The sequence below is a fragment of the Triturus cristatus genome, chromosome 6 (assembly GCF_964204655.1).
Source record: "Triturus cristatus chromosome 6, aTriCri1.1, whole genome shotgun sequence".
NCBI lineage: Eukaryota > Metazoa > Chordata > Amphibia > Caudata > Salamandridae > Triturus > Triturus cristatus.
Genome location: NC_140589.1, coordinates 1,442,416,283 through 1,442,443,090, shown reverse-complemented (window position 1 = coordinate 1,442,443,090; position 26,808 = coordinate 1,442,416,283). Strand labels below are relative to the sequence as shown.

General features: G+C 50.1%; 1 protein-coding gene across 1 annotated transcript in view; it reads right to left on the bottom strand.

Annotated features, from left to right (window-relative positions):
• Window positions 1–26,808, bottom strand: part of DNAAF10 (dynein axonemal assembly factor 10) — a 98,946-nt gene that overhangs the window by 42,207 nt on the left and 29,931 nt on the right. The window contains exon 3 of the mRNA XM_085612504.1: window positions 6,626–6,756. Within this exon, the coding sequence (XP_085468630.1) occupies window positions 6,626–6,756 (131 nt within the window). The remainder of the gene's footprint in view (window positions 1–6,625; window positions 6,757–26,808) is intronic.

The following is a 26,808-nucleotide window of genomic DNA, read 5'->3' as shown; positions in this document are numbered from 1 at the left end:
ATTAAAACATTTAACATTTAACATTTAACGAACAATAATAACTAATAAGAAACTAGTTACTGGCATAATACTAACACTAGATAATACTGAATTATATACAAGACATACTAGATATACTGCTAAACAGTACAGATACACTGCTGAAACAGTGCAGACCGGATTTGTGTACCCAAACCCGTCTTGACCGGCACAAACTATGTGCACGTCTAAATGCCTCCCCGGCAACGGTACTCACCGGGTAGCACGGAACGGAAGGCCTCGGAACTGAACTGGACTGGACCGGACTGGACTCGACTCGACGCGGAACTTCGGAATCTGGTGGGCCTCTGTATACCTCGGATCTTGCTCTCTCAGCTAGGCTCTGGTCGGGATACTTCGCACTTCTCACCGCCTCGTCTGGGTGTTGATCGCAGCCTCAGTCACCCCCGCTTGGCCGGAGGGAGATACAGGAAATCCTGCGGGTACGCATTGTTGTCCGTCCAGCTGTGGCAGGAGACCGGGCCTGCAACGCACCTCCGGCGCGTGAGATGAGAAAGTGTCCCTGTTCGGGCGCCAATTTATGTGGTAAATATTTAATTACCTGTACTATTTTTGATGCGGTAAAATCTAGTAAGAATAACTCAGTAAAATAAGAGGCAGAATCCGTGGTATTAGAGGTTCTGAAAGGCTTTATTCCTCTACAAAGGAATTATGGTTCGAACCATAGGCATTAAATTCCATCACCACGCAGGTTCAGGAAGGGAAAAACAATACATTATTGACAAGTCATTGTATATATATGAAATGCATTACAGTAAGACAGATGCAGGAGGCGTAACAGCTGATAAGACAGATAAGAATATACATACGTAATGAAAAAAGGCGTACATATAGGCGTAAACTAGAAACGTCATTATACATGATGTCACAAGTGGGTGGATCCATAAGAGAATACTGCAATGTCAGCAGAAATATTTGGCAGAGATGCGCGCGCAGCTGCATGACGTGTGATTGACGTGCAACTAGAGGGTGAAGGGGACTTGACATTTAGCTCTACATGTGGAGACAGAAGTCTGGGGGGTCAAGTCAACCTAATCCCAAATCATATCTAATATCTTATGTTTAAAGAACTGTGTTATCCAAAAGGAAAGGTCTCTCGGACGAAATCTATTCTATACTGACTGTTAGTGCGTGTACAAGCGTCTAAGTGTCTACATGAGATGCGAGGGGGCAGGAATCTTCTATGGTAACAGGGGCTATGAATTACTTGCATGAGGACAGTGAGGCCAGGCCCTTTGCTCGGTAGCTGAAAGAATGTTTACCTAAACTACTAGACAGGAATGCATTGGATGAGGAGCGGAGCAGATAATCTTGAAGGTGAAATACAGTTTTTGGCAGGCAACAGGCCGAGTCAGGCACCGTTAGCCGCGCAGGGAGTAGGACAAAGTTCATGGATACAGATGCGAGCTCAGACTGGAGCTGTCAGAGGTAGAAGGCAGGAAAAGGCTTGATGGCAGAATTCAGGGCCTATTCGCCTGAACTGTAAAATGGGGAAAGTGAACCACATAAAGTCGGTGGCCTTTCATACTTAGGAACGGAATATCCGACCCATTCATGGCGGATCTGAAAGAGGACATGTTAACGGTGGACGCACATGTATTTGCGTCTTCATAACTGGAACTGGAGGGAACATACATGTACTTGTAGCATATACATGGAGCCGTTGGGGTCTAAGATAGGGGACATAACTGATCATAACATTCATATTTCCTCAGGATGCTTTACAGTGTTCCCTGTCGTCCGCCCAGGATACTTAACAAGCATTTGCAATGCAATACGTCTCGCCTTTGCGAGACTTTGAGCTACTGGCATTGTAAATCACAAACCTTTTATGTATGTGTTGGTTTTGAAAACATAAATAAAAGGCATTGTCATTGACAATGCTAGTAGCTTAAAATTTTGCAAATGCGAGACCTGTTGCATTGCAAATGCTTGTTTTCTGGATGTGTGGACCGCTGAAGGGAGTAAGCAGAGTGCATTCCGGTTTGGCTGATGTGATCACATATTTTCAGGCAGTGGATGAGCCATGCTACAGCGTGGAGGATACTCTCAAGGGTGCCAGTGTCGAGTCTTGGAGCCACAGAGCAGTGAGTTTCCACCATCCAGGTGTGACGGTGCAAGGGCTTGAACAGCAGTTTTGAAGTCACTTTGTGGGAGAAGTGGTCTCGCTTACTTTAGTAGCAGAAGTTGGCATGATGCTGACTTTGGTTTCTTGGCAAAGAGTCATCATAGAGAGCAGAAACACTGACAGCATCTGAAACAGTATCATAGAGAGCAGGGCCACTGACAGCATCTGAAACAGTATCATAGAGAGCAGGGCCACTGACAGCATCTGAAACAGTATCATAGAGAGCAGGGCCACTGACAGCACCTAACAACAGTATCATAGAGAGCAGAAACACTGACAGCACCTAACAAGAGCATCAGAGAGAGCAGGGCCACTGACAGAACCTAACTACAGTCAGAGGTGGCCTTTGATAGGAGAACGCCCTGATTGGATAGAAATTTGGCGCTGTTGCTAGTGAATAAAAAGAGGTAGCGGGGGGGAGGGGGGCTTTTGTGTTCACTTGTCAGTCCCTGGCTGAGCAGTGAATGGCCACTGAACACAAACATCTATGGTTCTCCCCCAGCTCACCTAACTCACCCACAGCTCACCTGTGTCTTGCCGATAGGAGTGTTGCTGTTGTGTGTCTGCGGGAGTCAGAGTGAGACGAGAGGGCTAGGAAAGGGGCTAATGGGGTGTTAAAAATCCTCTACCGTATGATAAAGAAGGAATAAAACCAGTTTAAAGTGGCAAACCTAACTAAGGAGGACACAGGGCACGGACAAGTCTGGAGCAAGATGAGAGGGGCGCTGTTGTTCGCATAACCTTAATGCACACATCTCCTTGCGCCCCTCTGCAGATTGACGCCCTGGGCCTGGCCTCAGTTCGCCCATGTCAAAAGCCGGCAACTGACAGTGTCAAAACACGATACCACAGCGTGCAGTATCACTCACTGGGCCGTACCAGGGTAGAACGGGGAGTCGGGATCAGGCCAATGTGCTCTAAGCGCAGGAGAGAAACCAGTGAGGGGAGCGCCGCATTCCCTGGATGGGCAGCAGCGCTTCCCGCCATGAATCAGAGAGGCTGGAAGGGAAGTGTGACCCTGCTCGGGGCTCGCTGCAGTTTCCAAAAGGACAAAGCGGCAAAACAGATGGAACCCTGGCCCGGGAGTTCCGGCTGCGTGTGAGCAGCGTAGGGGTGACACCGACGCTATCAGGAGCCGGCCTTAGGTCACACACACCCTCCGAGGCACCCGCCTGACACCCTCAGCAGCATCACTTCTCCCCGTGAAGCACTCTTCCTCCCTGGCATCATTTACAGCCTCAGATACGCCCTCTGAATCCACCACCTGGCATTACCTCACCCCCTCTTCGTGGCATCACCTCTGCCAGCGTGTAGTCATATCCACTCTCCGGACCATTAATTTCAGCCAGAGTGACGTCACACCCACCCTCCTGGCAGTACCTTCTGCCACTACACCCCCTTTAGAAACACCATGTCTACCCTTTCGAACCATCCTCGTGGCATTACATCGCCCCGTCACCTCATGGCGCCATGTATGCTAGCCTGTCGTCATATCTCCTCTCCGGACAACTCACTTCAGCCACCGTGACGTCATATCCACCCTCGTGACAGTGCATTACGCCACTGCACTGCCCTCAATAAAACCACATCTATCCTTTCAACCACTCGTACGGCATTATCCCCACCCTCTAAATCACCATTTCTGCCTTATATCAACGTGGCATCATCTCCACCGAGTGTCGTCATACCCACCATTCGGACCACCAGTTGCAGCCACTGACCCCCTTCCACACGCACCAGCTTCGAAGCATCATAGCCACCCTCGTGTCAACCTCATGACGCCGCACCCACCCCCGCCCCCCTTTGACCCACGTTGGTGCAGTCCACAACAACTGTTCCATCACATCCACTTCTGGTCCACCCTTGTTCCACCAGCTCCAGCAACCAGGCCCCACCCACAGTAGCATCATATCAGTGTGTAATCCACCCGGCTGTGTGCCGTGGCCAGTCTGAGAGCTGGTCTCTGTAGGCTTCAATGAGATGGCCTGTCTCACGCTCACAGCGACTTCTAAAGTGACCCCTAGCGCACTTGGCTGCACCCTCCGCTGAGTCAACGCAAGCCATACATTATAAATCAAAATGCTTTCATGAAAGTGCTACGGACGCATGTATGCGCTCTAGCGAGAAACACCATGTCTACCCCTTCGAACCACCCTCGTGGGATTACATCGCCCGGTCACCTCATGGCGCCATGTATGCTAGCCTGTCGTCATATCTCCTCTCCGGACAACTCACTTCAGCCACCGTGAAGTCATATCCACCCTCGTGGCAGTGCATTACGCCACTGCACTGCCCTCAATAAAACCACATCTAGCCTTTCAACCACTCGTACGGCATTACCCCCACCCTCTAAATCACCATTCCGGCCTTATATCAACGTGGCATCATCTCCGCCAGAGTGTCGTCATACCAACCCTCCGGACCACCAGTTGCAGCCACTGACCCCCCTTCCACACGCACCAGCTCCGAAGCATCATAGCCACCCTCATGACGCCGCGCCCTCCCCCGCCCCCCTTTGAACCACGTTGGTGCAGTCCACCACTGTTCCATCACATCCACTTCTGGTCCACCCTTGTTCCACCAGCTCCAGTAACCAGGCCCCACCCACAGTAGCATCATATCAGTGTGTAATCCACCCGGCTGTGTGCCGTGGCCAGTCTGAGAGCTGGTCTCTGTAGGCTTCAATGAGATGGCCTGTCTCACGCTCACAGCGCCTTCTAAAGGGACCCCTCGCACACTTGGCTGCACCCCCCGCTGAGTCAACGCAAGCCATACATTATAAATCAAAGTGCTTTCATGACAGTGCTGCGGACACATGTACGCGCTCTAGCGCTTCGACATGAAACCCTTTATAAAAAACCAGGCAGCCACGGCAGAACAAGGAAAGAACGCACATAAAAAAAGCGCTCGCCAGTCAGCCACTGTTTATTTTTGCATCACGCTTTCACTTTAAAGTGCGATGCAAAAATAAACATGCGGCCTGCTTTCCTTCTGTCGTAAGCAATCTCTTGTGTTCATGGGGCCATGTGTTTGAAACACATGGCCGCATAAAGATAAGAAAGCTTTCACGACCAACGGAAGTCAGATGAGCCCGTCCAAATGGGACGGCTCAAAAAGCCAAGCAAAAACGTCATTAACAGCTCTTTTCCAATGGCTGGCCACCGTTTAGCATAAACGGTGACGCCAGCCAATGGAAAAGAGGGGCGGGGCTTAAAGCCCTTTACACAAAATACCTAAAAACATTAAATCTCGACAGCGAGCCTGCGCATGTGCGCAGCCTACGCTAGCCGAGACCTAAAAAGCATTTGCTTCATGCCCAAACAAAGATGGCGGCGCATTACGCGTAGGGCCGTTGCCCAGAGATTTCCTCTAAACCTGACAAATGCGTCACTGCCTGAAGGGACGTCTCTGTCGGATGCGGCCTACAACGAGCGCCCCGTAGGTAGTTGGAGCTGCCCGCAAAACACCTGGCAGGCTGCCATGGCACTGCAGGGGCCACGTAACCAGAGTCGCGCTGAGGCGATCTCCTCAGTCCGGGGCCTATAGGCAGAGACCGCCTCAGATCGGCAGGCAGAGACGGCCTGGGATCAGGCTGCTGGGAGACGCTCCACTTCAAAAGGCATGCTTGCTTAGTTAGCAAGCGGTCCAATAATGGCATTTACCACATTTAGACTAAAATAAACAAAAGGTAGCGATCCTTAGAGTGATTAACAATTTAAATTAATAAAATAAGAGATAATGATCCTAAGGGAGTGGGTTCCATAAATTGGAAGCCGTGTGACTAGCTAATCTTAACAAAACAAAACGGCAAGCATAAGCAGGCGAAAATAGCTACATATAACAAGACACAGTAGGGTACTTATCTGCGAGGAGCATCATTTAAAAGAGGCAGATTGCTCGCTGCATGGACTAATTATATGTATTGAATGTTCTGTGCTGGAATGTTTCTTTTATGATGTTAACTTCTTTCAAGTATTGCGTGAAGTAGCATTAAAGTAATAAATGCATAATGTTAGCCTCTGTGTGTTGAATGAAATTCAGATTCTCTTAGCATTTAATTTGGAGAATCGAGATTCTTATTGCTGGTCAAATCTCATTACATCCATCAATGAAGCAAAGTTTGAGCAAGCTGTCAGTGTGTGAATTTAATGTCAAGCAAGAGCGTCCAAGTAACAGAAAGTATAGGTTTTTTGCAAGATTAAAGGGGGGGTGGGGGGGGGAGATGTCCTCTCTGGAGTTCAGGGTTGTGAACGGAAGGCTGCAATCAGGAGCAATATAGGAGTTACAGCAAAGTGCTAGCAGCCATGTTCTTTCATTCACCATGGCTAGGAAAGTAAACATTAAAGTGGAAAATGTAGTGAATGTGATAAAGATGTTATATTTGAAAGAAAGAAAATCTAGCCCTGCAATAAAAAATACATTTCTAGGGAGAACAATCTATAGAAGATGCAGACTCACCATCTCTGCTCCCAGTAACAATTTCTGGCGCTCCTTCACCGATTCCTAGGCCCCCAACTCCATCTATGCAATTTATTATTTCTTTATGTCCTTTGACTGAGTAAACTGGGATTTCTGCTGCTTCCAAATTCCTGGAAAAAAAAGTAACAATGAACTATGAAAATCCAGTAACCTTTCCAGGATCACAAAAACAGTTGGGGGCATCATTGACCTATAGGAACCATATTCTGCACTTCTCCAGAGAAATGTTTTATCTCTTGGCACCAACCTGAAAAGTTTATTTTATATATTTTATATACAAGCTAACATGGTCTACGGCACTGGGGGCGTAACTTGACAGCTGAAGATGGCGGACGCGTGAGCCTGCAGCTCCTCGCCAGCCCATCAATTACCCTACCAAATAGGGCCCGGACCCCTGCCTTCAGGGGATGAAAAACGATCACCTGACGAGGTGGGTGCCATGACGAGGGAGAACGGGCAAGCCAGTGCCCGGTATCCCCACACAGCAATCGACGCTGGGTGGAGACCTGGTGTTGGACAAGATGGTGGAATCAGCCTACGACTGCAAGAGTCACCGGACCGATGTGCAGTCTGGACAGCAAACAATGCCGGGGCGATATCCCTCGACTGCTGCAGAGGAAACACGAGCCAAGAAGCGAGACAGGCCTGTGCAGGCAGGAGCTGGGAGGGATTGCTGCGGCCGTGGACGAGAGGTGGGCCCTGCTTGGGCTTTGGACGGAGCGTGGAGTGGGGTGGGACGCCCGGCAAGATCTAAGCAGGAGCAGACCATGGGCAAACACAGCAGGCTGCAAATAGGTAGGAACGGTCTCCCACCCCCGCTTGGTGGAGAGTACCGTACTCCCGTATTTTGCCTGGTCTGATGCTGCACAGTCCTGACTGCTGGGGGCCATAGAGCACAGCACACACTGCTGCAAACTTGATGATCCAGCCACAGGGTTCCCAAAGGGGGTGGGTGGAGTGCTCCCCCCCCCCCCCCCCGAGGGATGAAGAGATCAGAGTGGTCCTGCCTCTGATTTTTTTATCACACTTTTTGAAGTTGAACTGGAGACTACTGGACCCCCAGGGTTGGGGAGTGGCGGTAGGGCTGGGGAGCCTTATAGAATACCAGAGGCAGCTGTTTCTTGAAAACCCCGGGAAAGCACTGTGTCACCAACAGGTGGTAACAGGTGATTGTGCAAATTGGAGGAGGCGGAGAACTAAGTGTAAATATCTGGCTAAAAGGACCTGCCCCTTGACAGCGCTCATACTCTGTAGGAACACCACATAATTACCATGAGATGGGAGGTGATCGTACATTGTGAGGGGAACAGCAAGACAAAGGCACTAGACTGAACATCTGCAGACTACTTTTGGGCCTCCCCAACCGTTGGTGACACCCTCTGCGACTGGTGTGCCATACTGCTCTGTAGTGGTAGCCACTTCTTAGGGCCTTAATTAACCTGGACTACTGTACTTGGGCCCTTGGTGTCTTCTGGAGCTTTCAGTGTGGGGAACCCTCTCACAAATTTAGCAGGCAGCCTTTCCAGTAGAGATGGGTAAGACCAGAGCACGGCCGTCAGAGGCGCCTCCTAAACAAGAGGTGACACCAAACACACAGCGACAGGAGCCGGGGTCCTATGGGGACCAAGTGCAGCTACAACTAACTAAAATACTCGAGGCCATTGCAGGCACCAAAGCCACCCTGCATCTAGATATCAGCACGGTGTCCGTGGGACTGGGCTGCTTAGAGCAGAGCATCACAAACTTGCGAAATGAGTTAAGGTGAGGGAGTATTCACTAGATGACCTCCATCCTGTGCAAAAAAACCAATGTATCTCCAGGTCACGGGACTCGCAGACAGGGTCCGTGTACTTGAATGCAGAGCGAAGAACGCAGAAGGGCGAAATAATATTTGGGTGGTTTGACTGCCTGATGGGGTGGAGAATTCAGACGGGAACGCCTACCTGGAACACTGGCTTCAAATGGTGGTGGTCCCAGAGGGTCTCTCGGCCCACTATACCTAGCATGCTCACAGGGTGCCGGCCCGCCCACCGGCGCCCAGGAGTAGCGAAGCTACTCTATTACAAAGATAGAGATACTCTGCTGCACAAAGCTAAGCTAGAACTGCAGGTTCCTTCACAGTCAATAATAGTAAGTTCTTCCTATTCCCGGATTATACGATGGAAGTGCAAAGGAGGAGGACCTCATTCTTCGAGGTCAAGAGGGCCCTGAGGGTAGAGGGCCTGCAGTACTCCCTGATGTTCGGGGTCCTACTTCGAATCCTGTTGGACGGGAAGGCTCGCTTTCGCAACGACCCTGTGGTGGCCGGTGAGTGGCTTAAAAGTGTACAAGGCCAGAACGTAGCATACAGGTGAACAGGCTCAGCCCACACAAATGGAACGAGCAAGAAAGAGGTCCGACAGTCAGCCCCAGAGGTGCCCAGCAAAGAAGCCCAGACCATCACAGACTGAGAGGAAAAGAACCGCTGCCCTCCAGGCAGTGGCGACGATTATGAAAGGATCGAAGAGTGTATCAGAAGCAGTCTCTCAATCTGTGAAGGAAAACGGGGAATCTGAATCTAAGTCAACACGGGCAGACAGCACCCAGCTCCCAGATGTAACTCCGGGGACAGCTGACGATATTATCTGAGGAGTCGTTAGTGGAGAAGAAACTGCGGCCACCTGATCACACATTATCCTGGTTTTGAACTGGGTGGATGTTTTGGGCAATTGTTGTGGACAAGGGCTGGCGCAGCTGGAGTGAGGAGAAAACATATATATCACCCTTGAACTATAGCATGCCCCCTGTTGGCAGGCTGACACTTTATCTAGTTTAGGTCTTCTAATTCAATTTGCTGGTTCACTCATGGTTTGGGTGGCTGGCAGTTGCCAGACTGTTCTTGGGAGGGAGGAGTTTACGTTCAGGGATGTTTTACATGTTATTTGATAATTGTTTGTTTTCTATGCATGTGTGGCCTTCCATTGCCTAACTGGAAGGGTGGTGAAATGAGTGAGGTCAGTGGTAGGTTGGCAGTGAACATCCTATTATGCCTGCAACACATTACACATTAAAGTTTATGACATGGAACATCAGAGAGATGGGGTCTGCAACCAGGCAACACAATGTCCACAGATACTTACAAAGGCGAGGAGTGCAGATAGCTATGCTGCAGGAAACACATCTTATTTAGAGCGAAATGGAAAAAATGCACAGGGGATGAAGGGGACAAATATGTGCTACCTCCCTTTCAGCATACGCCAGAGGGGTGTTGATATGGGTGAGGGCAGGAGCTCCATTTGAACCTCAGCGTACATTCATTGATAAGAAAGGCTGATACGTTCTGGTTACTGGGAGGCTGGTTGGACGGGAGATTACCCTCGGTAGCGTATACACCCCTAATCAAGACCAAGTCCCCTTCCTACATAGGCTCACCTCTCCACTGGCCGATTTAGCAGCAGTGGATATACTCCTTGGGGGAGATTTTAATAGCATGTCTGGTGTTTTCTTGGATCGCTCAACACCACATTTGCCGGGCGCCCCGGCTCATCGTGGTGCGGCAGGGTTGCAGGATTGGATGGCACATTGGGGAATGGAGGATATTTGGTGGACACAACTTGCTACCACAAGGGATTATTCCTTTGAGTCACCCATATACCATTTACACAAACGTTTAGATTATTTTCTGTGCTCACGCGCCTTTGGAAACGTAATTCCTCACCCTGAAAATTTAGGGTGTACAATATCAGATCATTGTCCTTTGTTGCCCGTGTTTAGGCTATTGAGGAACCGCCCTCTGATCCCCCATGGCGGCTTAATCCCCTGGCCTTGGAGGATATCTGCTTAATGGAAACCTTTAAAGGCCGCCATTGACAATTATTTATTGGAGAATACACAGAGTCCACGGAACTGGTAGAATGGGAGGCATTTTAAACAGTGATACGCAGGCACTGCCTATGACACTCTATGGGGGCCCAGAGAGAGCTACATTTAGAACTGAAGGCACTGGAGGATAGATTGCATCGGCTGGGTAATGTGCAGGGAACGGAGGCAGACGATCCGGAGGGCCTGATAGAGGCGCGTGCACTCTATGGTGAGGCCCTAAATGGCTGTGGTGCCATGATTATAGAGGGTACCGCACTAAAGTGCAGGAGGAGGGGAGGATGGGTCGCTTTTTGGCGTGGCTAATCGGGACGGAATCCCAGGGGTCCCCGATCACACCGGTGAGAGGTAGGGGCAGTGAAACTGTTTATGATCCTGAAGCATTTAATGTCCTGTTCTGCGATTATTACAAGGGCTTGTACTGTGCACCACCCCGATCCCATTGCAGGTACAAGTGGACTTTTAGGGTAAGATGCAGCTCTGGAAACTGGATCCCCAGGCTAAGGAGGCTCTGGATCGACTGGTAACAGAGCAAGTATGGCCACTGGGAAGACCTATGGCCCGGATGGCCTCCTGGCTGAATTCTGCTCTGCTTATGCCCAAATACCGGCTCCTAGATTAGTGGCCCTATATGCGGAATGTCTGTGGCTTGGGAGACTCCAGACACTTTGCGCGACGCCGTAGTGATCCCACTCCCCAAGACCACGACCACAAGGGCTAACACAACAGACTTTCTCCCACTCTCCATGCTTAATATGGATTTTGAACTCCTTTGTAAAATCATGGCTCTTCGGTTACTTCCACATATGTCCACTTTGATTCACCCTGACCAGAATGGGTTCATTCCATCCCGGAATACATCCCTCAATCTGCGGAGACTGTACTCGGTTCTATTTCACCCGGAGGCCCAAGCCCTCCCACAAGAAGCCTTTCTGTAAATTGACCTGAAGTAGGCCTTTGACACTGTACGGTGGGATTTCTTATTTGAAACTATGCAGCAGATTGGATTTGGGGAGGATTGGTTGAAGTGGATGAAATTATTGTATGAAGGCCCCACAGCATGGGTTTGAACGGCTAAGATTGTGTTCCAGCAATACAGAGTCTTCCGAGGGACTAGAGAGGGATGCCCCCCCCCCATCTGTTCGCTCTAGCGATTGAGTTGCTAGCAGTTCTGTTCAAGTCGGGCGGAGATGGAATGGGTATACTTATACGAGGGTGAGAACATATTATCTCCCTATACACAGATGTTCTTTTGATCTATCTAGCGGATGCAGAGACAGGCACTGCTTCAGTCCTCGAGTTCTTTGGAAAATCTGAAAGAGTATCGGGCTTAAAATTTAATAGGAGTAAGATCTATTTGTTCCCTGAGGGCCCTTCGCTCCCCCGCCCCCGAAACTTCTGGAGAAGCTTAATTGGGCACAGATTCTTAGGGATAGAGGTTTATCACTCCCTTGAAAATCTCAGGGAGGGTAACCTTGGGTGCGATCTTCGATCTCTTCGACCTTGTGTTCCCTTCTGGTGCTCCTTACGTCTCTACCTATAATGGCTCGGGTCTCCCTATCCAAAATGGTTATGCTCCTGCGCTTATCATAATATTTTACTAACCTCCCGATCACAATGCTGACTGGATGGTTTCCATCAAGTAGACTGCTTATTGCGGGACCTTATTTAGGAAACGGGATGGCGGAGAGTGTCTTTGGCAACCTTACAACGACCTATGAGTGAGGGTGGCCTTGGGGTGCCACACTTTGAATTATGTTTCTTAGCCTCCCAATTACAGTGCACAATGGTTGGAATGGAAGGGATGCAGCTGGAAGACAGACTGGATGGAGAGGGAGGCGGGCTCATCATGCTTACTAGCCAAATTGCTTAACCTGGCGGTGGATAACCTGCGGTGATAGTCGTTGTTAGACACAACTCTAGGATGTTGGAGACGAGGAGTGGCCAGGAGAGTGGACACCCCTTGTACTCTCCGTTCCTGCCCCTGATTGGATTGCCCCATGGGAACCCGATTTCTATATAGCTGAACAACTGTCAGCCTGGACTGGGGCGGGACTAGACACAGTGGGAGACCTTTATCACCAGAATACTCCTATTCCTTTTGAGGATTTAGTAGAAGATGCTGGTCAGTTCCTCCAATATGAGGTCCCGATATGAACATTTAAGGAACTGAGGGGGGGCGCAGTTACCCTAGATGTCATAGTGAGGACGCAGATTTCTTTCATATGACATTGGCTTGTCCTGGTTTGAGGCCGTTCTGGGATGGGTGGTGGGTGCAACGATGGGGCGCACGCTTTACTCTACTGTTGGGGTGTTCCTACTGGGGCTCTTCCCCCGCCCGCTTAAGCGAAATGTAGAGAATAGATTTATAGGCCTGGAGACAGGACGTGACATACTGGGCGGGTGCGGAGAGGAGTGCATTGACTAGGGAGGAGGCGAGGGGCTTGCGAAGGTGCCCCATAGCAGCGCAATGGAGAGAGACCCTAGGTACCTGAGAGCGCCTGGCGCAGAAGCACAACTTGGAGGGCAGTGGTAGAGACAGGTCCCCAACAAGTGTTTGATGGGCATCTATAGCCCAGGGATCAGGTGAGAAAGATGTCCCCCTAATAAGTGAAAATAACAAGTGGCGAAGGTAATAGTCTCTGTGAGACAGGATTGGTGGACTAGATTTGAGATGGATTATATGGTAGGTGGGCACCCCTGGTTTTTTTCTGCGTGTAGTAGTGCCCAGAGTGAACAGGTTCATAGTCTCTTGGTTGGACAGTTCCCCCGATTCCCCGTCTAACTAGCTTTGAACACACAGACTAGTTTTTTCTAGATCCTGTGAGATAGCATACCACCTCGCATACGTTCGTTGATAGTCACATTTAAAAGGTATTATAAGGGAGACCTCTCGTTGGAGCTCCTCCTCGAGATGGGTTGGACCATCAGACATTTATAGGTGCTTGCAGTTTGGAGATTGTATTGTAGCGGATACAACTTTATCAATGTGCAGTAACCTAGAAAGTTTCACATTACTGTTTATGATATGTAGGTAGTTATCCATAGCTGGGTACAGTTGATGATGGGACTGCATATGACGAGATGGCACTTGGTACACTACTTGTGTGATGTTCCACAACAAAATGGATAAATGAAAAATGGTGCTGATTGTAACTGCTCACATGTAATTATGATAAATGCCAATAAAAATATGTTTTTACAGTAAAAAAAAAGTCTACGGCACTGTAAAAAGAACTCGCTTAGTTGTCCCTCCATTTAGAACATGCTTACTGTCTGTCCTTCTCATTCTGTTTTTCCATTCACCACAGGTTCTTTCTCTGCTCTCCCTCTCGCCTAGACTCCTATCCATAACACATAGTTAATCCAAGAACTGTTTCTGCTCTCCTTTTTACTTTTTATCTCCGGTGACTACATGCTCTACTCAACCTTCCATAGTTACTCTTTAGAGATGCCCTTGTTATAAATAGAAAGAGACCTGACTGAACCAAAGGAGTGCGTCTTGGTCGAAATTGCATCGAAACACTGTGAGGCCTCGTCAATTTTTAGCAGTTTAATTTCCACGTTTGTTTGCTAATGTGGTCCCAGTCAAATTGAGGCGAACTCTCTGTGGACCCAACCCTGTCTGTTCTCCTACCCACGCATTAGGCATTCGCTTTCCAGAGCATCCAGCCTGCGCATCATTATAAGGGGCGGAGAGAATAAGGGCATATTTGAGGCGGTCATCCGTCTTTGGGCCTGTTGAGGTATGGGAAGGCCTAGGAACAGAACCTCTGCATTCTTTGCCTCTTTATCCCCTAGCACCCCACTCTTGTTCCTGGGTTGACAGCATAAAATCTCCCTACTGGCTTAACAGAGCCTGCAAAAGGGGCGGTCCTCACTTGGTCCTAGGAAGACTGAATATTATTGATGACCTGCAACATGTTTTGATCCTATTTGCTCTGAGTAGAGACCTTTTAATACTGCCTCTTGGTTTAACAGTGCCTCCAATGGGAAGACACTATGGGACAACTCTATATCCATAGCATGTGTTGGCTGAAGATACACATGCTATGCACACTCTCTGCCATCTAGCCCTGGGCCCAGACTTTACAACTTGTTTTTCTCGAAGAATTCTTTGTTGCTGACGTGACGTTGAGACTCCTCCTATTTGAGCGAATGCGCATGCGTAACAACTTCATTGTTAGATTCTTCATTGTTTTCCCCACCATCATGGCATGTTAGGATAGAGACTGTGAAGTAAAATGGCTCATATGGACGAAGCACTTTAGCATTTCTTAATGGACCAAAGAGCAATTTCAGCCCGTTAAGAAATGCTAAATAGGCTTTCCATAGGTACAAAAGGGGAAATGAGGTCGCAAAATGCGATATCTAGCAAGTAGAAATCACATTTTACAATTCCCAAAATAGGAAATAGCAAATAGGGATTTCCTTTTTGCGACTTCCTAAACCCAGGTACATAGCATTTATGAAATGCTATTACCATTGGAACCAATCCAATGGTAACCAGAAGCAATTTAAGAAAAGCACCCCAAAATGCCTTTTTGAAACTGCCATAGAGCTCGCACTTGCCCACAGGGCAATGGAGCACTTTACACATGCACCACTATTCACTATTTTCTTAGCTAAACTTTAAGGGGGGGGGGGGGGCTAAGGCCCATAGGTACTAGTGCACTTCCTGATTTGCGGTTTCCTAATAACGATTGTGACTCCACAGGAATCACTATTAGGAAATCGCAATTTTTGTACATTTCAATTTGCATTTCCTAAATAGCGATTTCTTAGGATTCGCTCTTTAGGAAATGCAAATTGGAAGTTTAGTACATATGGGCCTTTATGTGCAAGGCTAAAATATATATAAATATCTGGATATAGCAGGATTATACACATAAAATCTTACATCAGAGAATACCTGCCAGAAAGACTGGAGGGTACATATGAATCTGCAGCACTACACACTATGAATAGATCCTTACAAGGTAAGTAACATACTCCATTCGTAGCATGTGTTGGCTACAGGCACTTTAGCACTGCTCTTCAGTGTAAAGTGTGTGTGTTCTCTGTGATAAATGTGTTACGATTGGTCTACACCCGTTTGGCCTATTTAATTTACCTGTCAGTCCCTTGTAAAGGAGTATCTCAGATATCCAGGGCTGGTAAATTAAATGCTACTGGTGGGCTTGCAGCGCTGATTGCGCCACCCACCAAAGTAGCCTTTCAAACTGCCTGACAAGGTTTCTTTTCACTCACTAAGATATTGATTTAAAACAGTGGATGTGCTCTTATGCTGCTGGGGGATTCGTTTAGCTAGTTTGGAAATTGTGAATGTCCTTATGTGTTGCTGGGGGATTTGCTTATTTTAGCTGTGGGAAGTGATTTTTAAACAAGTGCTGCTATTTTAATAATTGGAGCCTTTTAAACTCCTGCTTTTTAAAAGGAAACGCTGGTTCATTATTTTATTTTATTCTGGAGTGTGTGATACTCCTCTTCTTTTTTGCCCTTCACGCTATCGGCATGCAGGGTGTAGCGGCCATCTTGCCTGTGCCGTCTGCCATTTGCGAGTAGCGCACTAGCTCTCACACGCTGCACACGCCCACATCTAACCCTATTTAATGGGCTGTGGTCGGACGCGCAGCGGATGCGAAGCGGACGCGCGCAGCGGGCGCGCCGAAGGCAAGGCCGTCTGCGCCAAGTCAGCGGCTAAGCCTAGTTATGCTGCCCGTTCTGCATCTACTGATGGAGCTGACCTCCAGTTTTCAAGTGAGTTCCTTAAATCACTTCGGCCGCCCTCCTGCCCCTTTCTTGGCGGCAGTCTTCCACCTTTTAGAGCTGAATTTTTGTGCGCTGACTGCGGCTTTGTTCTCAATTCTGCGCTCCTCTTGGCTCACACCAACTCCCCGAGAAGGCAGCGTGTGAAAGCTGCCTTGATAAATGCTAAATCAGTGAGGAAACATCACTCCGAGGTCATTGAATTGATGACGGATAACGCCCTCGATTTGTTGTTTGTTACAGAGACCTGGCTGGGTGCCGGTTCTAACCCTATTGTTGCGCTGGCCACCCCTGCTGGCTTTAAATTCTGTAGGGTGGATCGCCCTGTTGGCAGAGGAGATGGTGTAGCTATTCTCGATAGAGAGAATTTAATATTTCATAGTGAAGTTTCCAGCTTATGGGATGGGTGTGAGGTTTTGTATTTTAATATTCATTTTTCGGATCATTTTACATTGGGTAGTTCTCTTATTTATTGCCCTCCTGGCCCAGCTAGTGCATTCTTGAAATCTTGTGGGGATGCCCTAGCTGAATGCTCACTACGTTTTTCCCATTCTTTGGTTTTAGGTGATATGAAGTTTCATCTTGACCAACAAGATATAAAAGAGTCGGTGGATTTCCTTGATTCTCTCCAACTTGCTCACCTTTCTCAGTGGGTTTCTCTTCCCACGCATCAGGGTGGCCACATTTTAAACCCTATTTGCTCTAATTTCCCAGTGGTAGTGGACGACCCTTCTCTGGTCCCCTGGTCGGACCATTTCCTCATTTGTTTTTCCTGGGATATCAGTTGGCCAGTTCAGCCCTTGCGCTCCACTCGTCCTCCGACGTTTACTAAAATCGACCCTTTGCAATTTAAGATTTCCCTGGCTGCCTCTAGGCCCCCTCGCCGGCAAGATCTTACTGGGAGTGTAGCGGGGTTTACGAGGTGGATTGCAGATGCAGTGTCCTCACTTTCGCTGCTCCGCCCATCTAAGCTTACCAGGGAATCTCCTTCTAAACCTTGGTTCCTGCCGGAGCTGAAAACACGGAAACATGAGTGTAAAAAGCTGGAGGGGGCCTGGCGCTCCAGCGGTTATTGCCCTTTGGCAAAGCTTACGCTGAGAATTAAATAAAAGAGCTATTATACAGCGATTGCGGTGGCTAAAAGTCAATACTTTACATCACGCATTGACCAGGCTAATAACAAAGAAATCTTCTCAATTGTGAAAAGTTTTATGTCCCCGTTAGCTTTGGTGCGCCCCGCTCCAATCACAGAGGATTGGTGTAACATTCTGGCCAGGTTTTTTCAGGACAAAATTTTGGACATTCAAGCCACATTTGCCATCAGCGCTTCTACACCTGTGCCCTGTACCCCTGTTTTCCCGTCAGTTGAATCCTCTAATAATTTTTCTTCCTTTTCTTTGGTAGATCTACCTACCTCCCTTAAAATTTTGATGTCCCTAAAATCAGGCTCGCCCACAGATCCCTGCGCAGCTAGACTCTTGGCTTCCGCTGCTGACTGTGTTCATCCGGAGGTCAATCAGATCATTAATATGTCATTGCGGGAGGCCTGTGTTCCAACATCTTGGAAGCAGGCTAAAATTCTTCCCCTCCTCAAGAAACCATCTTTGGACCCTTTCACTCGTGGAAATTACCTTCCCATTTCGCTGCTCCCTAGCCTGGCCAAGGTTTGAGAAAAGGTGGTCACTAATCAGCTTACTGAGTATGTGGAGGCCTCTGGCCTGCTCCATCCGGCACAATCAGGGTTTCGGGCAGCTTTCAGTACTGAGTCTGCTTTACTGGAGGTGTCTGAGGCGATCAGAGAGTGCCTTGATACCGGTGGGAGGGCAGCCCTGGTTATGCTGGACCTCTCGGCGGCTTTCGATACGGTGCCTCATGCCCTGCTTCTCGATCGCCTCCGGGAGATTGGAATCTCTGGGTCTGTGTGGGGCTGGATTAGGTCTTTCTTGGAGGGCCGTTCTCAGCAGGTTTGGCTTCCTCCGTGTGCCTCGGCTTCACAATTGGTGGCCACGGGTGTTCCACAGGGGTCATCCCTTAGTCCCCTCCTTTTTAACATCTATATTACTCCGCTTGTTTATCTGGCGGAAGCTTTAGGGGCTAAGGTGATGGCCTATGCGGATGACACCCAACTTCTGTTTTCCTGGGGACGAGATGAGGACTCGGTTCTCCCTGCCCAACACTGTCTATCCTCGGTTTTTCGGTGGCTCGCTCAGGCTCAGCTTAAATGCAATTAGGAGAAATCGGAGATCCTCTTGTATGGTGCATTCCCTGACGACTTCAGAAAGATTATGGCCCCCTGGTTTTCCCCTTCCTTGTTTTAAGGGTGATTCCGTTAAGAACCTTGGGGTCTGGTTCAGCGAGAACCTGATTTTTTCCTCGCAGGTAAAGAAGTTAGCGGGTTCCTGCTTTAGCATTCTTAGGTCTCTGAGGAAGTTTCTTCCCCTTCTGCCCAAGGCTGTGAAGGAGACTGTGGTTCGTGCATTTATCCTTTCGTGCCTTGATTATGCTAATGCATTGTACGCTGGCATTCCGGGTTACCTGTTGGATAAATTACAGGTGATTCAAAACGCAGCCGCCCGTCTCCTGCTGGGTTTTTCCAGCAGGTGTAGTGTGCGTTTACACTTGCGATTTCTGCATTGGCTCCCGGTTAAGGCCCGAATAAAATGTAAAATGTTATCCATTGCTCATAAAGCCCTGTACGGGTTGGGTCCTATCTATTTACAGAATAGGTTGGCTTTTTACACCCCGGTAAGACAGCTGTGTTCATCTTCTCAACTTCTGGCAGAGACTCCTCGATTCAAGCGCCTAAGACTGGGCGGTAGTTCCTTTTCCCGGTTGGCGGCGCAGGCTTGGAATGCTCTGCCACTGATTCTGAGGGGCATTAAGGACCCTGTGATTTTTAAAAAAAAACTGAAAACTTTCCTGTTCTAGTTTCTTTATCTGCGGTTGTGTTGGACCCTTGTCTGGCTCGCGCCGGGACACTCTTCGGAGTATCCGTGCGCGCTACAAGTGTATATAACATAACATCTCAGGCCTCGGCCATTGCAGGGCCTGTGCGCGCAGTGTTACTGCCGCTGTGACGTGGCACCTAAAGTGTGTGCCATGTCTGTGACCCCCTTTTTACTACATGTCAGTCACCCCTAAGGTAGGCCCTAGCTAGCCCTATGGGCAGGGTGCATTGTAAGTAAAAGTTAAGACATGTACCTTAAGTGTGTGACATGTTCTGGTAGTAACAAACAGCCATTTTGGTTTCTCACTACTGTGGGGCTGCAATCCCATAAGAATGCATTGGGCATTCCCTGATAAGTGTTTAAGTGGTAATTCCTGATATGGGAGGAGCAGCGGGGTCAAGTTCGGTATGTTTGGAATAGTGATAATAAATGCTACGCAATGGTGTGCACAGATTTATTATAACTATTTTAGAAATGCCATTTTTAGAAGTTGGCATTTCTGTGTGCTATGTGTCTGCCTGCCTGATGTGAATTGCATGTCTGGCTTTTGAGTGAAAGGGGCTGGTGAGGTGTGTGTGGCTCCAGGAGGGGCAGGGTGAGTCAGCGCTAGGCTGAATGGGACATCTGCATTTGGAGTGGTGGGAGGAAAAGTCCCTGGTCCCTGAATAGGAGTGTGCCTGCCCTAGTGAATGCTGGCCCCGCCCCCCTGTGGTGTGACTGATCACCAAGCCCCCACCTCACAATAGGGAAGAGGAGCCTGGTAAACAGAGTGCTCCAGAACAAGATGGGCCTGGTTTCCCCAAGCCCTGTGCTGTGTAGACAAAGGGAAAAAGTGGTATAAATATAGGAGCTGTGACCCCATGATGGTGTGCTTGTGCTTACTTGGGCTGGGGGGAGACACTCTGCCAGGAGGAACCGCGGTGGGACCCAGCTGAAGCTTCTTGGGGGTCCCTGCGTGCTGGCCTGTTTGGATGCGCCCTGCTGGGGTGTCCCCAGCCCCAAGGACTTTATTTCTGCCTGCTGGATTCCTTGCCCAGCTTTACTCCAGGAACTTGGAGTGGCATAGTGCCTCGTGAGCTCTATATTCAAATTGCTAGGAACGAGGAGCTGGCCCCTGCAGCATGAGGCTGCGAGGGAATCCCTGCGTGTGGGATTCCCCCCCTGCACTCCTCATCTAAAGAGCGGATGCCCATCCCGCATTTGGTGTTGTGCTGGCGGGTGCCCACCCCGCTTGTGTGCCTATTTTAGAAGCGGGAGCCCACCCCGCATTGTACTGCTTGTCTGGCGGGAGCCCACCCGGCATTTGAATTAATTTTACTGGCGGGAACCCACCTATCATTTTGATGCTTTCCGCGGGAGCCTACCACGCATTGTGGTTATCTTACGGTGGCAGCCTACCCCGCACTTTTGCCTGCCGAGAGAAGTTGCCACCGGACCGCTGCCAGGCGACCCGGAAATCAGGCAGAGCTGCCTGTTTGTGGGCGGGGCGCCCCTGCGAGTGGAAAGGAAGCGGAAAGGAGCCTATGCCGTGCTCCGGTGCCCAAAGGAGAGCCAGAGGCCACCCGAAGGGAGGAGAGGGGCTGCAGCTGAGCAGCGGGGCTCCCGTGGTGGAGGGAGAGCCTGCGTGTGCTGCACCGGCCAGAGTGAGGAGGTGGCTGGCGGCCCGAACGGGGCTCCTGTGTTGTTGGGATACCCGCGGGCAGCCCACGACATCTGGAGCCTCGCAGGCTCCTTGCTGAAGTCCCGGTCGCGGTGCCAGGTTTTGCTGAGATGACCGAGGAGACAAGGGAGGCTCAAGGAGCAGAGCCTGTGAGGAGCATTCCCGATCCCACACGGGTAGGAGAGCATAGGTGAGCCCTCGACAGAGGTCCCCCGCTTCCCCTACTGCAAACGCAGAGGGCACCACTTCTAGCAGCTGCCCCGAGAAGTAGTGGGCAGCTGCCCTCATAGTATTCCCTTATTGTCGGTGCTCCAAGTTTGGGGGCACTAATTGGGGATCGCAGCAGCACCGCCGGATCGCAGGCAGCGGCCTGAGAGACATACACTGGCCCAAGCCCTCACTTGTGTAAAGGGACTGTGCGGGGCGAGCTCAGGACGGGGCCCCCACTTGGGAACCCTGACGTGGGAACAGTGACAACGGGAGGTGATTTGGGCCTCCTACAAAGTTGAGGTATGATGTAAACACCTTACAGAGAGTGCTATGGTGCACTGCTGTGTGGCATAACATGTTTAGGCTAAGTGCCACTGAGGTGCACCACTAATGTAGGATACATGTCAATGGTGGTTTATAAGTAGGGCGTTTAGGTCTAATGTGATTGCATAATGTGATTTTGTGTTTATGTTGGTGAGGCCTATTGCGTAATCTGTTTATGCTAATGAGGTTTGGGCCCAATATGAGTTATACCTAATGTTTTTTATGCCTACTGCTTATTACTTATGCCTAATGTCAGGTTATATTTAGGATGGTGTATAATGCGAATGTGATAATGCTTAGGTCATTATGGCACCAGTAGTTATTGGTTGTGTTTGTATTTACTTACCTGTTCTGATGGTTCTGACCGTGGCCCGATTGGCCTGGTCCTATATATAATCCCCTGTGAATATTGCCCGTGTCAGTTGGCACAGTGTAAATGTGTGATTAGGTTTCTAATGTGTTTATGATAATACAAAGGCTATTTTTTATATAACCTTGTGTGGAGTTTATTTTGTAGTGTGCCTAGTGTGTTGCTGCTGTGTGTGTGTATGTGTGTTGCGCAAACGCTTTAAACATTGCCTCGGAGATAAGCCTGACTGCTCGTGCCAAGCTACCCAGGGGGTGGGCAGGGGTTATCATCAGTGTGTAACTCCCTTGCCCTGACTAGAGTGGTGGTTTCTGCTTGGCTTAGGCGCAAGCCCTAGCCAACCAGAAATCCCATTTCTAACATTGGTTGTCAGCGGTGAGGATAGGACTTGCGTTTGCGCAGTACCACAGCAACAACTAGTTGCACCACAAACTGTGCATTTAGATAATCACGTGTTTGGGCAATATTTTTCCTGAGTTGTATTTTTCTCCTGAAAGTATCATTTTTAAATGGTGTACTCTTGCTTCAGCTCAGCCTCCTAGGTCTCTTATGTTGCACCTGTGGATTAAGTACCTTGCCAAAATGGAATGTACCTTTAACTTCTATGATATGTTGGACTACAGTCTAGAGGAGCTGAGGGGGTACTGTGATGAGAGAGGCTTAGAAGTAAGTGGAAAGGGCACTCGGGGAAACCTTGGGTGTGCCCTGATACGCTGGCAACAGGATAGGTGGAAACAGAGGGACAGGGACCAGGCCGCACTCCAAGAGGGTGGTGGGTCTGAGGGTGGCCCTGAAGAGTCTGAAGGAGAGGGAGAAAATGACAGGGCAGGGACGCCAGTAGATAATGAGGACCCCATAGATAGGGAGTCCCTTGCTGGGTCTAGTGTTGGGGGCAGTGTCCCATCCGTTTCCCTGTCCCCAGAGGAGTGGGTGGATAGGAAGGAAGGAAGGAAGCATCAGCTGGCTTTGGACAAGCTCCAGTCTGAGTATGCCACAGAGATTGCTCGGCTGGGTTGGGAGGAGAAAAAGGCCTTGTTGGCTCAGGAGCTGAGGCTCAAGGAGTTGGCCCATGAGTTAAGTCTCAAGACATTGGGCCTTGAGGAGCAAAAGCTAGAGACCGAAAGGGTCTTAGCTCAGGAGAGGATGGCGGAGGCAGAGAGGGCCTTCGCCAGAGAAAAATTAGCTCTGGAGGCTAGATTGTCCCCTGAGAGTAGTTTTAGTTGAGTGGATTCACCAGTGAGGGTGGGGTCCAGTGGTGGCAGCAATATGGAGTCCAGTGCAGGAAGTCCCACTCCCAGATCCCAGAGCAGGGTACCCAGTTCCCAGGAAGAGGGTGTCACACCGGAAGGGTAGAGGTTTAGGTTCAGGGGCAGTAAGAAACTGTCTCATATGAGTCTTGGGGAAAGTTTGTGGATGACTGCTGTGATGCACTGGAAGGTTGGGTGATGAGTAGCACGGCAAATGATTTTTAAGGGCTGTTCAATCTGGTTGTCAGAGAGCACATGTCCAGTAATTGTTTTCCAGGGTTACGCCAACACCTGTTGGAGTGTGAGTTCTCTGATCCCAGGGAGCTTGCACAGGAGGCAGACCTCTGGCTGTGTGCCGGAGGGTCTAAAGAGGCATTGGGGAGTGATCCCAAAAGAAGAGGCTCAGGTATCTTCAAGACCTGTGTGGGGGAAGAGATTCAGAGTAGCCCAGCTAGGTCCCAGTGTAGTGAAGGGGTGTAGGGGCTCACTTCCTGTCTCAGTGGAGAAGGAGTGAGTGTGGGACTATGTGTCCCAAGGTGCCCGAAACCCAGTCTCAGGGCCTGGAGGGTTCCCTAAGGGAACATCAGGTTCGGGGCCAAGGCTGTACTGGCAGACCATTTGAGGGAGAGCTGCTAGTGTCAGGAGAACCGGGAGCGTCTGTAAATGGAGCTCCAGTGGTTTTGGTGTCTGGCGGTGCCGCTCCAGTTGGGAGGGCGCAGAAGTCCAGGTTGAGGGGTGAGAGGGGAATGTGTTCCCCAGTGGGTGAACCAGTGGGTCAGGGACCAGCCAGAAGGGCTGAGTCTCCTAGAAGTGACCATGGGGACACCACATCTGTCCTGGGGGATCTTCGCGCACTGTCAGATGGACAGTCCCCAGAAGTCCTGGCGTGCTAGGCAAGTGTTCAACCACAGGGGTTGGTCCCTGGGTTGACAGGCCAGGTTCAGGTTGTGCCTGACCTTGAGGGAAGGACATTGGTAGGTGGTGTCCTGACCAGGGGGATACTGTGGGAGTCCCCAGAAGTCCTGGCGTGCCAGGCAAGTGCTCAGCCGCGGGGTTCAGCCCCAAGGTTGGGAGGACAGGTTCAGGATCTGCCTGACCTGGAGGGAGGGACATCTGTAACCAGTGTCCTGACCGGTTTAGCTTCCAGGGGTACCGCTCCAGTTGGGAGGGTGCAGAATTCTGGAAGGGGGTGCAGAGGGAGGGAGTCCTCGCCTCTGACCCCGATGCAACCTGAGGGTTTAGACCCTAGGTTGGGAGTCCAGTTGGAGAGAGGTCCTGAACTGGTGAGAAGAGTTGTGTTCTGAGGGTGCCTCTCAACGGAGGAGAGTGCGGAACCCTAGAAGGAGAGGTAGGGGGAGGAGAACCTCGCCCCCGACTTCTGGTCAGCCTGAGGGTGCGGACCCTAGGCTGGAGGATCAGTGGCAGTTTAGAACTGCCCTGATGAGGGGTAGAGTGGAGAATGGACACTATGTGCCTGGGGCTACCGCCCCCCACTCTGTGAGATGGCAAGGACCAGATACACCTGGATGGCCTAGGGCCTGGTCGAGGACAACTAGGGAGTACCAGTGGGGTAGCTTAGTTGGTCCTGGGAGCTTTTACAGAGGGAACCACATGGGTTCAGAATGGCGTAGAACTGGAGGGCGTTCCTGCAGTTGCGGGCCCATGTCCGTGTTCTATCGCCCAAGGCAGGGAAGCCCATCAAGGTGGTGATTGGTCTACCCTGTGTTTTGGCTGGAAGGGGGTTGTGTTAGGCTTGGCCGTTTTTGCAGGGTCATCCCTAAACTTTTTGCCTTTCTCCTAGCCTTTTTTCTGACATGGTGGTGTTGTTTTCTTTGGACTCCTGGCACTTTATTACTGCTGTTCAGTGTAAAGTGTGTGTGATCTCTGTGATAAATGTGGTAAGATTGGTCTACACCTGTTTGGCCTATTTATTTTACCTGTCAGTCCCTTGTAAAGGAGTATCTCAGATACCCCGGGCTGGTAAATTAAATGCTACTGGTGGGCTTGCAGCGCTGATTGCGCCACCCACCAAAGTAGCCTTTCAAACCTATCTCAGGCCTCTGCCATTGCAGGGCCTGTGTGTGCAGTGTTACTGCCGCTGTGATGTGGCACTTAAAGTGTGTGCCATGTCTGTGACCCCCCTTTTAACTACATGTCGGTAACCCCTAAATTAGGCCCTAGCTAGCCCGATGAGCAGGGTGCATTGTAGGTAAAAAATAGGTTAAGTGTGTGACATGTCCTGGTAGTGACAAACAGCCATTTTGGTTTCTCACTACTGTGTGGTTGCCCTCACATAGGAATGCATTGGGGATTCCCTGATAAGTGTTTCAGTGGTAATTCCTGATATGGGAAGCGCAGCTGGGCCAAGTTTGGTATGTTTGGAATAGTGTTAATAAATGCTACGCAATGGTGTGCGCAGATTTATTAGAACTATTTTAGAAATTCCACTTTTAGAAGTAGGCATTTCTGTGTGCTATGTGTCTGCCTGCCTGATGTGAATTGCATGTCTGGCTTTTGAGTGACAGGGGCTGGCGAGGTGTGTGTGGCTCCAGGAGGGGCAGGGTGAGTCAGCGCCAGGCTGAATGGGACATCTACATTTGGAGTGGTGGGAGGAAAAGTCCCTGGTCCCTGATTGGGAGTGTGCCTGTCCTAGTGAATGCGGCACTGCCCCCCCCTGTGGTGTGTCTAATCACCAAGCCCCCACCTCACAATAGGGAAGAGGAGCCTGGTAAACAGAGTGCTCCAGAACCAGTTGGGACTGGTTTCCCCAAGCACTGTGCTGTGTAGACAAAAGGGGAAAAGTGGTATAAATATAGGGGCTGTGACCCCATGATGGTGTGCTTGTGCTTACTTGGGCTGGGGGGAGACACTCTGCCAGGAGGAACCGCCGTGGGACCCAGCTGCAGCTTCTTGGGGGTCCCTGCATGCTGGCTTGCCTGGCTGCGCCCTGCTGGGGTGTCCCCAGCCCCAAGGAGTTTTGTTCTGCCTGCTGGATTCCTTGCCTAGCTTTACCCCAGGAACTTGGAGGGGCATAGCGCCTCGTGAGCGCTATATTTAAATTGCCAGGAACGAGGAGCTGGCGCCTGCAGCATGAGGCTGCAAGGGAATCCCTGCGTGTGGGGTTCCCCCCCTGCACTCCTCATCTAAAGAGCGGGTGCCCACCCCGCATTTGATGTTCTGGTGGGTGCCCACCCCGCTTGTGTGCCTATTTTAGAAGTGGGTGCCCACCCCGCATTGTGCTGCCCGTCTGGCGAGAGCCCATCCCGCATTTGAATGTATTTTATTGGCAGGAGCCCACCCCGCATTTTGCCACTTTCTGCAGGAGCCTACCCCGCATTGTGGTTATCTTACGGCGGGAGCCTACCCCGCACTTTTGCCCACCGAGAGAAGTTGCTGTCGGGCCGCTGCCAGGCGACCCGGAAGTCAGGCAGAGCTGCCTGTTTGTGGGCGGGGCACCCCTGCGATTGGAAGGAATCGGACAAGAGCCTACCCCGCGCTCCGATGCCCAAAGGAGAGCCAGAGGCCGCCAGAAGGAAGGGTAGGAGCCTGTACATGAATAGATCCAAATCATAAACTCTTGTTGGATGGATGGGGATCCTCTCGAGTGGCTCACGTTAGCTGCTCGTTATTTGAAAGATCTTTTAAATCGCAAGGTCGCGGATGGCAAAACAACTTCAAAACATTCTAATCCAAAGAGGCAACAATGGTGCCGAAGTAGCACATCCCCATCTTGAGAGCAGTATAAGAAACAAACGCAACACAGGTGCTCTGAACGCTAA